Genomic DNA, 13,769 nt, shown 5'->3' on the forward strand with positions numbered 1-13,769 from the left:
GTTAAGTAACGAGCTTTCACATTTTTGATAGAAAGCTTAAAATCAAAGAGGGGATTCTTTTTTTTTTTTTTCATTGCAATTTTGTTTACAATAACCAAGATAGCCAAGACATAGAAACAATCTACATGTCCGTCAGCAAATGAAAGAATAAAGAAGATGTGGTACATATATACAATGGAATATTACTAAGCTATTAAAAAGGATGAAATAATGCCAATTGCAACAACATCGACTTGGAGAATCTCATACTAAGTGAAGTAAGTCAGACAAAGACTTATATGATAATGCTTATATGTGGAATCTAAAAAGCATGATGCAAATGAACTGATTTATAAAACAGAAACAGACCCACAGGCTTAGAAAATGAATTTATACTAGGGATACTAAGGTTAAAGGGTGGAGAGACAGATGGACTGGGAGTTTTGGATTGACATGTACACACTGCTATATTTAAAATAGATAATCAAAGAGGACTTACTATATAGCACAGAAAACTCTGCTCAGTATTCTGTAGTAATCTAATTAAGAGTTTGAACTGCTAAGTCACTTCAGTCATGTCCGACTCTGTGCCACCCCATAGACAGCAGTCCACCAGGCTCCCCCATCCCTGGGATTCTCCAGGCAAGAACACTGTTGTGGGTTGCCATTTCCTTCTCCAATGTATGGAGTTTGAAAGTACATGTATAAATGAATCACTTTGTTGTACATCTGACATTAAGATGACACTGTTAATCAACTATTGTGCATGTTCAGTCACTCAGTTCTATAAGACTCTGCGACACCATGGCCTGTAGCCTGCCAGGCTCCTCTGTCCATGGGTTTTACAGGCAAGAGTACTGGAGTGGGTTGACATTTCCTCCTCCAGGGGCCCTTCCTGACCCAGGGATCAAATCCATGTGTCCTGTGTTTCCTGCTTTGGCAGGTAGATTCTTTACCACTGAGCCATCTAGAAAGCCTGTTAATCAACTATACTCCAATATAAAATAAAAATTGAAAATAGTGCTAATAAAATGCTTAGAGAAACTTACGGTGTGAAACTTCAAACTACTGAAGGGCCAACCTTGTTTTGACGGCAAAAACCAACCAGTGCTTCTTCAGGATTCTGTCACCTTCCCAGGAGAAGACCAGGCTTGGCACATAAGAAATTGGTGGTCATTAACTGCTTGCCTTTATAATAAAATAACTCGCCTCTGAAATTTATTCTTTTTTTAATTAGGAAATTAAAGATTTTTTTAAATTGAAATATAGACTGACCTACAATATTACGCTTGTTTCAGATGTATTGGGCTTCCCTGGTGGCTCAGCTGGTAAAGAATTCACCTGCAATGCGAGAGATCTGGGCTCGATCCCTGAGCTGGGAAGATCCCCCGGAGAAGGGATAGGCTACCCACTCCAGTATTCTGGCCTGGAGAATGCTATAGACTGTATAGTCCATGGGGTCGCAAAGATTCAGGCAAGACTGAGTGACTTTCAATTTCAGATGTGTGTTATATTATGTTGCTATCTGCCTACATTATGAAATTATCACCATGAAGATATGTCTAGTAACCATCTGGTCCTATACAAAGTTATTACATTGTTATTGACCATATTCCTTATGCTCTGTATCATATCACCATGACTTTTATATAACTGGAGGTGTGTACCTCAATCCCCTTCACTTATTTTGCCCACTCCTTTCAGCCTCTTTCCTTCTGGCATTTACCCATTTGTTCTCTGTATCTCTGAGTCTGTTTTTATATTGCTTTGGTTTGTTTGTTCATTTTATTTTTTAGATCCCATGTATAAGTGAGATCATGCAGTATTTCACCTAACATGACACCCTCTAAATCCATTCATGTTGTCACAAATGGGCACTTCATTTTTTATGACTGAGTAGTATTTCATAATGTGTGTGTATATATATACATACTTACATATCACATCTTCTTTATTCATCCATCTGTTGAAAGGCATGTAGGTTACTTTCATATGTTGGCTACCGTAAATAATGCTACAATAAATACCTTTTCAAATTAGAGTTTTTGTTTTCTTCAGGTAAATACCCAGAAGTGAAAATCCTGGATCGTATGACAGTTCTACTTTTAATTATTTGAAAAAATTCCATAGTGTTTTCCAAAGTACAATCGACACTAGTTTTCCAATCCACAATGCCACCAACAGTGCACGAGGGTTCCCTTTTATCCACATCCTTGCTAGCACTCGTTATTTGTCATCTTTTTCATATTAGCCATTTGGATAAATGTGAGGTGATGTCTCACTGTGGTTTTGATTTGCATTTCCCTGATGAATAGTGAGGTCTAGAGTTCTTAACTGAATTGATCTTTAAATCTGTAGCCAGTCTTTACAGGACCATATATGAGCTCAAGTCTTAAGTGATCTGTTCTTCTTGGAGTTCTTTCTTGAATTCAAGGGGTAAATAAGGACTAAAATTTCTTAGAGCAAGCCATTCCAGAAGGATAGTTTTCTGAAATTCAGTTTCCAAATTTTATTGGAAAGTGTTTTCCGTGTCTTTGTGTTAGAAATTCGCCGAACCATATATGTAAATAGATTGAGTTAATTCAGATTATTGAAATTATTCAGATGAAGCAGTGGCAGATTAACTATTTTAAAAATCCAAGCTTTCACCACATTAAACACTAATGTTTTTGTTTGTTTATAATATATGTAGAAAATTTTGTTTAGGTTTTGTAATTCTAACAACTTATCTTAGTAAATTGTTTGACTAGTTCATTCAGCAGATTCTTGGAATGGGATCCTGGAATCAGACCACTCACAGACAAATGGAAATGAGAGTCTATTGTTGGTGGAATGAGGTGGTCATAACCATCAGCATGCCCTAGCACAGCATTACTAAAACTCACCAGCATCGAAATGGGGTAGAGTACAGTTGAAAACTGTGCATTGGCTTTGGCAATTTTTTCTAACATGTGAGAACTATTGAGAGCAGTGGTAACCATTGCACAATGAAGCTGACAATTGTGAGATTCCACTAATATGATAAATGATGAGAAAATAACATTTAGGCCAGGTAATTTCCAACTCAAGGATGTAAGAGCAGAGAAGGTATTGGGTGACTGTTTCCTGAGAAGGCATGTCTTCCACTAAAGGAATTTTTTAAAGACACTAATGGAAAGGACTCAAGTTTCATGAGAAACTCAGTGGTAGAACGTTCTGTTGTGGATCTAAACTTCCTAGAGTCAATGGAGATGATAGGATTCCAGGATACTTGAAACGAGAAATTAATGCCTTCACCAAAGATATAAAGGCTGCTTCAGAGGTAGTCGCATTATTTCTCTATTTAATTCAGCAGTCTAGACCATCCAGAAACCAGATGACTCTAAAAGAATGCCTGTAACTGAACAACTACATGTAAAAGATGAAATTAGAAGATTCGAAGCACCAAATACAAAAATAAACCCAAAATGAACTAAAGACCTAAACGTAAGACTGGATATTCTAAAACTCTTAGAGAAAAACATAAGCAGAACACTCTATGACATAAATACATAAATTATAGCAATATTTTTTTCAAACTGCCTCCTAGAGTAACAGAAATAAAAGCAAAAATAAACAAATGGGACCCAATTGAACTTAAAAGATTTTGTAAAGGAAATGATAAAATGAAAAGACAGCTTATGGAATGGAAGAAAATATTTACAAATGATGTGACTGACAGGGGATTGACTAATTTCCAAAATATACAAACGTCTCATACAGTTTAATGTAAAAAAAAAAAAAATCAAGTAACTCAATCAAAAAATGGATGTGCATGCATGCTAAGTTGCTTCAGTCATGTCTGACTCTTTGAGACTCCATAGATTATAGCTATCCAGGCTCCTCTGTCCATGGAATTATCCATGCAAGAAAACTGGAGTGGGTTGCCATTCCCTTCTCCAGGGGATATTCCCAACCCAGGGATCGAACCCAGATCTCCTGCATTGCAAGTGGATACTTTACCTCCTGAGCCACTAGGAAACCCTCACCTCAAAAAAAAAAAAAAAAAAAATGGGCAGAAGACCTGAATAGACATTTCTCCAAAAAGGACATACATAGAGCCAACAGGCATGTAGAAAAACGCTCAGCATTGCAATTATAAAAGAAATGCAAATCAAAACTACAATGAGGTATAACCTCATGCCAGTCAGAATAGCTGTCATTAAAAAGCCTACAAATAATAAATCCGGGAAGTGATGTGGAGAAAAAGGAACTCTACTGTTGGTGAGAATATAAATTTGTTTAGCCACTATATAAAACAGTATGATGGTTCCTTAAAAGCTAAAATTAAAGTTAACATAAGATTCTGCAATAACACTTCTAGGCGTATATCCAGAAGAAAAAAAAAAAACATAATTCAAAAAATACATGTACCTCAATATTCACTGCAGCACTATTTACACTAGCCAAGACGTGGAAGCACATTACTTGTCCATCAATGAATGGATAAACAAGATGTGATATTTATATATACTATGGGATAATACTTGGCCGTAAAAAGAATGAAATATTGCCATTTGCAGCAACATAGATGGGCCTACAGATTATCATATGAAGTGAAGTAAATAAGACAAAGAAAGACAAATATCATATGATATCACTGATATGTGGAATCTTAAGAGAATGTATGAAAATGATAAAAATGAATGCATTTAAAAACCAGAAATAGATTCACAGACTAGAGACATTATGGTTACCATAATGCAAGGAAAGTAAGGGCGTGAAACAAACGTAACATTGTAAATCAACTATACTTCAGTTGTTTTTTTTATTAATGAATTAAAAAAAAAAAAAAGGATGCCTGTAGACTGCTTCAAGTTCCAATAAGCATTAGTACCTCTGACAGTGCTCCACAAATACAGGATACTTTAATGGAGCTCCAGTACACGGCATGCAGTCATGATTTGAGGAATGTAGTCTTTTCCATTCTGATTAGAAAAAATAAATAATCAGAAACAGTTTACTTTCATGTAAGATGAACAAAAATATTCATTTACAATATTGCTTTAAGGCTGTGTTAACCCTATTTCATTGCTTGATATAGTCTGCAGATATCTGACCCCACTCCGCATCCACTACACTTAGTGGATACAACACTTAATGTCCTTTACACTGATAACATCACATTAATACAGCAGGTCACACAAACAGGTGCTCCAATATTGGAGGTCTTGGTAAAACGCATGTGGTACCCAGTTCAATCTTGCTCTGCTCACTACATGACAGGCCAGTAAATCTGAGAGACCAGGAGTTGAAGCAAAGATTACTACTTTATTCACAAAGTCAGCTGACCGAGAACATGACTGATGTCTCAAAATAACCATCTTATTGTGGCCTGGATGCTAGTTTCTTTTATAGAAAAGAGATGAGGTAGGGAGAGGTGAGGAAACAAAGTAAAAAGACCATTAATCTTGTAAATATCTCTGGAATGGCAAGACTCAGGGAGGGGATGTGTTAATTTTTTCCTTCTTGTAGCCATTCACGGGTGGACAGGGTCCCAAACAAAGGCATTTTGGTTTAATTTTCTGGCAGAGGGGTAGGGTTCCCAGGCCCAGGCCATTAGGTATAAACAGTATCCTTTTAATAAACAAAAGGAATGGGAAGCAAGGTAAAAGTAAAAGAAACAGATCTAATGTGGAGTCACAATAGGCTCTTCCCAATTGGCAACATACATTCTCCAAAGGATGAGAGAAAACTCATTAAGATTCAGAAATTTGACACATTAGGTAAATATTTACAGATGTAGGGGTTAAGTCTAGTGCTCATGCTAGAACACCTCCTACAAAGAAAAATTCATGAAGAAAGAACTTGAGTGTCCAGGGAGGCTTCTTTCAGTTTGGAGACAGCATATTCCACAGTTGGGACTATACCTAGATGGCATATTGAAAAGCAAAGATATTACTTTGCCAACAAAGGTCCATCTAGTCAAGGCTATGGTTTTTCCTGTGGTCATGTATGGATGTGAGAGTTGGACTGTGAAGAAGGCTGAGCGCCGAAGAATTGATGCTTTTGAACTGTGGTGTTGGAGAAGACTCTTGAGAGTCCCCTGGACTGCAAGGAGATCCAACCAGTCCATTCTGAAGGAGATCAGCCCTGGGTGTTCTTTGGAAGGAATGATGCTAAAGCTGAAACTCCAGTACTTTGGCCTCCTGATTCAAAGAGTTGACTCATTGGAAAAGACTCTGATGCTGGGAGGGATTGGGGGCAGGAGGAGAAGGGGACGACAGAGGATGAAATGTCTGGATGGCATCACTGACTCCATGGACATGAGTCTGAGTGAACTCCGGGAGTTGGTGATGGACAGGGAGGCCTGGCGTGCTGCGATTCATGGGGTCACAAACAGTCGGACATGACTGAGCGACTGAACCGAACTGAACTGAAGAGAGATACGATCCGTCACTTGGGTCACATGCATAAATATTCTCTTTTGTTTCATTATTTTTTCTTTAACACTGACTGTGGTACATTAAAGTTTCCTTGTAACGTTGAGTTTTCCCAGTTTAAATAGAATTCACATATCCACAATTGTATAAATATTCAGTTTCTTCTAGTATATTTTTATATTTATATTCTCAATTCATTTCTATATTGTTTTTAAACCATTCTCATATGACAAAGAACAAGATTGGAACAGAAAAAAAAAAAAAAAAACCTTGAGGACTACACCATTTCTCAAATCGTCTTCAACAGGCAGAACCAGGACTCACATGAAATTTCAGATTTCCAGGCTAGTGTTCTTATCACTAAATGTTCTGCACCAACATCTACACTAAAACATTAATAGACTTCTATTTCACCTACCAATTGGACAGTTTTTCTTTTCAAATTTTGTACTGAATGAATACTTCACCTCTTTGTTCCTCAAGCTATAGATAAGGGGGTTCAACATGGGGGTAATCAGAGTGTAAAAGAGGGAAATCACTTTATTGATATCTAGGGAGGAGCATGAGCTAGGTCGAACATAATTGAAGAAAAGAGTTCCACCTAGGATGGAGACAACTGCCAGGTGAGAAGAACAAGTAGAGAAAGCTTTCCTCCTCCCATTGGCAGTCTGGATCCTCAGGATGGCCACCAAGATGCAAACATAGGAGATCATGATGGTCAGGCCACTGAGCACTCCTATTGCTCCAGCCAAGGTGAAAAGCACCAACTTATTGATCCAGGTGTCTGCACACGCAAGCGAAAGCAGTGGTGAAATATCACAGAAAAAGTGATTGATAACATTTGGACCACAGAAGGGTAAGCAAAAAGTGAGACTCGTATGAGTCATGGTGCTTATAAGAGCCACAGCATAAGGGCCTATAACCAGCTGCACACAGACCCTCTGGGACATAATGAGTGTGTACAACAAGGGCTTACAGATGGCTGTATACCGATCATAGGCCATGGAAGCCAGCAGGAAACATTCAGTGGCCACAAAAAGACCAAAGAAAAACATCTGTGCAGCACAACCCATGAAAGGGATGCTTCTTTTCTTTGCAAAGATATCACACAGCATCTTGGGGGCAATGGAAGAAGAGGAACACAAGTCTACAAAGGACAAGTGGCTAAGAAAAAAGTACATAGGAGTATGGAGTCTGGGATCAATCCATATGAGAGTGATCATCCCCAAGTTACCACCCAGAGTGGCAAGATAGACAAAAAGAAGAATGAAAAAGAGAACAATCTGCTGATAGAGATGATCTGCGAGGCCCAAGAAAAGAAATTCAGTCACTGCTGTCTGATTCTGATCTTCCATTGGTCATCTGCAATCTGTTATAAGAAAGATTTTTATTGATAAAAACAATCATTGAGTTACAAATAACATATTAAGCCAATAAAAGGTTCTGTTAACTAGGTCTATAATAGACAATTACTGAAACACTCTGGAACTAGAAAATAATATTCCCAGATTCTAAGTTAGGCTTCCTAGTTGGTGCAGTGGTAAGGAATCCATCTGCCAATGCAGGAGATACTAGAGACGTGGGTTCAATCCCTGGGTCATGACGACCCCTGGAGTAAGAAATGGTAACCTGTTCCAGGATACTTGCCTGGAAAATCCCAAGGGCAGAGGAGCCTGATGGGCTACAGTATGGGGTCGCAAAAGTCAGACATGACTGAATGACTGAGCACACACACAGATACTAGATCAGGGCCGTTTGCGCAAGATCCTGTATAAACTTGGGTGATTCACCATTAATTCCTATTGTTTGCCACAAAGAGTCCAAGCCTGTTATCTAAAACTCTTTCAAGTTACAAATTTGTATATGAACTACCTTTCATGTTTAATCTTATTGCATAATTGGATATAAAACCCGAGCTAGAAAAACCTTGCTAGGAATACTGTAAGATCAATGAGATATTCAGATCCTATTATATGACATCTGAGAAATGAAAAACAGGGAATTTCTTGATCTTACTGAATGATAACAACCATCCTAATATTATTAACATACAACTCACGTATGTGTTGATAATTCTATTCCCTACTCCCCCTTATACAAAGATGTGGAAAGGGCAATATACACAAATGACAGAGTTTACTCATATATTTTATATCATATACAAAATGATATGATCCATGGAAGGAATGGGGATGCTTTGTCTGTAAAATCAAATTGATCTGACAATGTTAGACAGCAACTTGTCATGGAAATTGTATAGAAAATTAAGCATCTTTTGCACCAAAATATTATAGAATTGTATTATGTGACTTACTTTTTCATATAAACTACTTTTTAGGGCACTTATCTTGAAATCTGTTAGGCAATATCAATTACAGAAATAATTTATGCAAAATATCAAATATATAATTTTTAATGCAGGGAATACATTTAATAATACATATGTTCTGACTCACTAGACAAGGAAGAAAATATCAAGTTGTTTAAAATTTCTAAGAGATTACTACATAGGTAATTCATATTTTAAAAATCTTGTTTTAAATACTATTTATTATTACTGTAATTAATTTCCTATTTAAGTAAAACAAAAACAGTGTACTATTATTCTTTATATAGTAATCATATGTCAAGTTTGATAAAAAAAATCATGACTATATCTATTTGATTATTCATCATTTTCATGATTACTTGCTTAATGCTATGTGGGGTACAATTTCAGTGGTCACAAATACAATTCTAGGCTTGGATTAGGAGCATTAGCCATTGCATGAATGTTTTTGTTTATATCCATTCAAATATACCGATATAGGTGTATGGAGGTAAGGGGTTGACCATACTAATTCTATATTTGATCCAAATACTATTTATGTATTTTAATGTATGTCATGTTCAGGCTTCTATAAAACAAGGAGGATGGTCTTTATGCCACTTTACAGCTAACATTCTGTGACCTTAGAATTCCTTTCGTTGTATCTCTGTATTATAGAAAAATAAACAAGAAAATCAGTTTACAAAAAGTCACACACAAAAAAAGTTGACTAGTCTCATAAAGATGTGAACAAAATGCCAGTCTGCTCTCTTTAGAGAACCTGATCCAGAATGGTTATATCCCCAAAGTTCAAACACAGCCTGAAGTTTCTCCATCACATTTCAAAAACTTCATGTTATCCAAAGCACAATGTACTCACTTCTTTAAGGATATCCTTTATGTAGGTCCTTTAATTGCTTCAAGGAATTAACCATTTTCTAGAAATAAGGATGGAACTTTCAACTTCGCTCATGGTGGCAACTTTTTCTAAAGAGGCATGACTTTCTAGGTACTTGGTGAAGACGACAAATCCCTCATCTTGAACATCCTGGGAGTAAACAGATACTCGTTGACCTGCATATTGATTAACATACTGCATAGAATAAGGGACAGTTTCTTGGGAGTTTACAATAATTTAGAGCCATGTCCCTAAAGAACTAAAGCTTCAAGAGCTTATATCTGGAGGCACAAAACTAACATGATCTCAGTGGCATTTGGACCAACATTATTTCCTAACTGTATCTTTTCTCATAGGGAAGAGTCCTAGGAAAACAGTGTAGATGCTCTCCGTTGGGAGCCTCCCTTGCCAAAAAAGAGCTGTCTTTTTTATCCGTGAGGAGTGATGCATTAAGCCCCCAGCACCAGTTGGAATTTGCTGCCTGGGCATAGTCTTAATTTCATCACTTACTGCCTGTGTCAGTTGGAGCAAGTTTTTAAATCTCTCTGTAGCTTGCTCTCTTAAATATATAAAAGTGGTTTCTAGTTCACAAAGATGTTGGAATGATTTAATGAGGCAATAATTTTATTTAAAGGAGTATCCAGCACAGAATCAAAGTTTAGTATCAAAAGGGGTCTACAGGATAGTTAGGAGATAATAACTAGATATAAAAACAAAACATATGTTCAAAGTAACATTTGTCTATATCTAGGCAAAAGTAGAAAACAGTATCTGATTTAGGGAGCTGGGATATGGGGGTGGGGTGGAGTCCCAAGAAGGAGGGGATATACGTATACTTATAGCTGATTCACTTTGTTGTAAGGTAGAAATCAACACAATATTGTACAACAATTATCCTCCAACTAAACACAAATTTTAAAAAATAAATAAACAAAATAAGCAACAACAACAACAAAAAAAACACACACCAGTCTCTGGACTCCAAAGGAAGGACAGATCACTGCAAGCTGGAATAGACCAGAAATTTTTTAAAGAAGGAATTGGTCTGAAAAGATAACCATAATTTAGATAAATTGAAGTTAAGAGGAAAGGCATTCCAGGCAGTGCTATATGAGATGATCTGAAGCAGGGAAGCAGGAACAAAGGAAAGAAGGTTATATGGAGTAGAAGGGTCACCAGAGAGAGAAGAATGTATAGAGTCTGATGACATGGGGTGAACTATCTCAATCACCATCTTCTCTGAGAACCTAGTTCTTTATACCTTCAAGAAGAGTGGATAATTCAATTTATCAACCCCCAAAACATTTCACTGATGGTTCACTTATAACTCTTATTCATTATCTATCTCAGAAGGCTGTCAATAATCGGTGTTGCATACATATTTGTTGAATTATTGGAAAACAAACCCATAAAATCTATATAATTCTTGATGGTTCATGTTTAGCAATTATGCTACATAACATTTTGATTAAAAATGTCAGGGGAAAAATATTTCTGCCTCTTATTCTTCTTAAAACCATTTAAAAACAATAAGAAAAGAGAAAAAACAGATTAAAAAAAAAAGAAAATGATACTTCATTACACCTACCAAAAAATGGAATATAGAAAAAGAACAAGAAGAAGTTTCCCATTAGCAAAAAAAGATAGGAAAATAATTCTTTACTTCATTTTTATAAAAATCAAAAAATACGTTCTGTGAAACTGCAATATTGAAAAAAGAAATAGCAAACTTATATCATGTGATAGGAAGTTAACTGGCTAAGCCCAGAAAAGGAAAGACTATCAGAATTGTCAGTCACATGTAACAAAACAAAACAAAAGGAATATACGTACCGCTTAAAACAATGATGGAATATTTGAGAAATTAAAACACAAAATTTGAGTATAAACTACACATTTAGAGAGAAAATTATTAATATAGAGAAAGGAAGACATAAGATTCTAAAATCCATGAAAAAAGAACCAGAGGGTCCTGGAAGCTCTCTTTGCATTTCAGTGGCAGTGTATTCCACAGTTACGACTGTGTCTCTAGTCCATATGTTGAATGGCAGAGAAGGCTGCCAGTATTAAGCAAATCAGAGGAGGAAAGGGCTCTGTTGCAGGTCCCAGTCACAGTACAAGCAGTATGGCCACTTGGGCTACATGTTATAACAGACTCTGTGATCAAAGGTATACTGGGAAGAAAGAAGCAGTGTGGAGCTTATTACAAGCTTCAGTAAGGCAATAACTCAGGTCCTAGGGCTTCAGGAGCAATTCTATGCCATTTACAGCAAAGAACGCTATGGCTTCTGAAAAAGAACTTCAACACTTGAATAAATGACATCATGGGAATAAGCATACAGTCTGCCATAATAACCTGGAACCTGTCAGGTCCTCCCATTACCAGAAAGGCACAGCAGCAATGTGTAATAAGATGAAAGTGGTGCATCAAGATCACATCCAAGCAAGACCAGAGAGCATGTGCAGTTCAGTTCAGTAGCTCAGTCGTGTCTGACTCTTTGCGACCCCATGAATTGCAGCATGCCAGGCCTCCCTGTCCATCACCAACTCCCGGAGTCCACCCAAACCCATGTCCATTAAGTTGGTGATGCCATCCAACCATCTCATCCTCTGTTGTCCCCTTCTCCTCCTGCCCTCAATCTTTCCCAGCATCAGGGTCTTTTCAAATGAGTCAGCTCTTCGCATCAGTTGGCCAAAGTATTGGAGTTTCAGCTTCAGCATCAGTCCTTCCAATGAACACCCAGGACTGATCTCCTTTAGGATGGACTGGCTGGATCTCCTTGCAGTCCAAGGGACTCTCAAGAGAGCATAAATAAGACACAACTCAACTGCATATGTATAAGGCCTCCTCAGACAATTACTTTGCCTTGGTTGCATTTCTTTTTCTTGGAGATGGTTTTGGATATCACCTCCTGTACAATGTTATGAACCTTGATCCATAGTTCTTCAGGCACTCTGTCTACCAGATCTAGTCCCTTGAATCTAGGAGGAGACCTTACAAATAGCTGAGAAAAGAAGAGATGCAAAAGGCAAAGGAGAAAGGAAAAGATATCTCCAACTGGATGCACAGTTCCAGAGAAATGCAAGGAAACATAAGAAAGCCTTAAGTGACAAATGTAAAGAAATTTTGGAAAACAACAGAATGGGAAAGACTAGAGACCTCTTTAACAAAATTGAAGATACCAAGGGAACATTTCATGCAAAGATAGGCACAATAAAAGACAAAAAAGGCAAGAACCTAACAGGAACAGAAGAGGTGGCAAGAATACAAAGAGGAACTATACCAAAAAGCCCAGTTAACCACAATGATGTGGTCACTTACCTAGAGCCAGACATCCTGGAGTGTAAAGTCACGTGGGCCTTAGACAGCTTTACTATGAATAAAGCTCCTGGATGTGATGGAATTCCAGCTGGGCTATTTAAAATCTTAAAAGATACTGTTGTTAAAGTGCTGCACTCATTATACCAATGAGTGCAGCAAATTTCCAAATTTGGAAAACTCAGCAGTGGCCACTGGACGGATAAGTTCAGTTTTCATTCCAGTCTCAAAGAAAAGCAATGACAAAGAATGTTCAAATTACCATACAATTGTACTCATTTCACATGCCTGCAAGATTATGCTCTAAATCCTTCAAGTTAGGCTTCAGCAGTATGTGAACCAAGAACTTCCAGATGTTCAAGCTGGATATAGAAAAGTCAGAGGAACCAGAGATCAAATTGCCAACATCTGTTGGATCATAGAAAAAGCAAGGGAATTCAAAAAAAAAAAAAATATATATATATATATATACTTCTGCTTCATTGACTATGCTAAAGCCTTTGACTGTGTGGATCACAACAAACTGTGAAACATTCTTAATGAAATGGTAATACCAGACCTCATTACTTGCCTCCTGAGAAACCTGTATGCAGGTCAAGAAGCAACAGTTAGAACTGGACATGAAACCACAAACTGGTTCAAAATTAGGAAAGGAGTACATCAAGGCTGTATGTTGTCACTCAATTTATTTAACTTATAGGAAGAGTACATCATAGGAAATGTCAGAATGGATGTATCACAAGCTAGAATCAAGATTGCTGGGAGAAATATCACCAACCTCAGATATACAGATGATATCACGTTAATGGCAGAAAATGAAGAGGAACTAAAGAGCCTCTTGGATAAAGGTGAAAGAAGAGAGTG

General features: G+C 37.2%; 1 protein-coding gene across 1 annotated transcript; it reads right to left on the reverse strand.

The window, feature by feature from the left end:
* Positions 1 to 6,790: 6,790 nt before the first annotated feature.
* Positions 6,791 to 7,943, reverse strand: LOC129628559 (olfactory receptor 5G3-like). Its single transcript, XM_055548019.1, has one exon. The coding sequence runs from the start codon at positions 7,733 to 7,735 to the stop codon at positions 6,791 to 6,793; it is 945 nt and encodes a 314-aa protein (XP_055403994.1). The 5' UTR covers positions 7,736 to 7,943.
* Between the last annotated feature and the right edge of the window lie 5,826 nt (positions 7,944 to 13,769).

The sequence above is a fragment of the Bubalus kerabau genome, chromosome 15 (genome assembly GCF_029407905.1).
Source record: "Bubalus kerabau isolate K-KA32 ecotype Philippines breed swamp buffalo chromosome 15, PCC_UOA_SB_1v2, whole genome shotgun sequence".
NCBI lineage: Eukaryota > Metazoa > Chordata > Mammalia > Artiodactyla > Bovidae > Bubalus > Bubalus kerabau.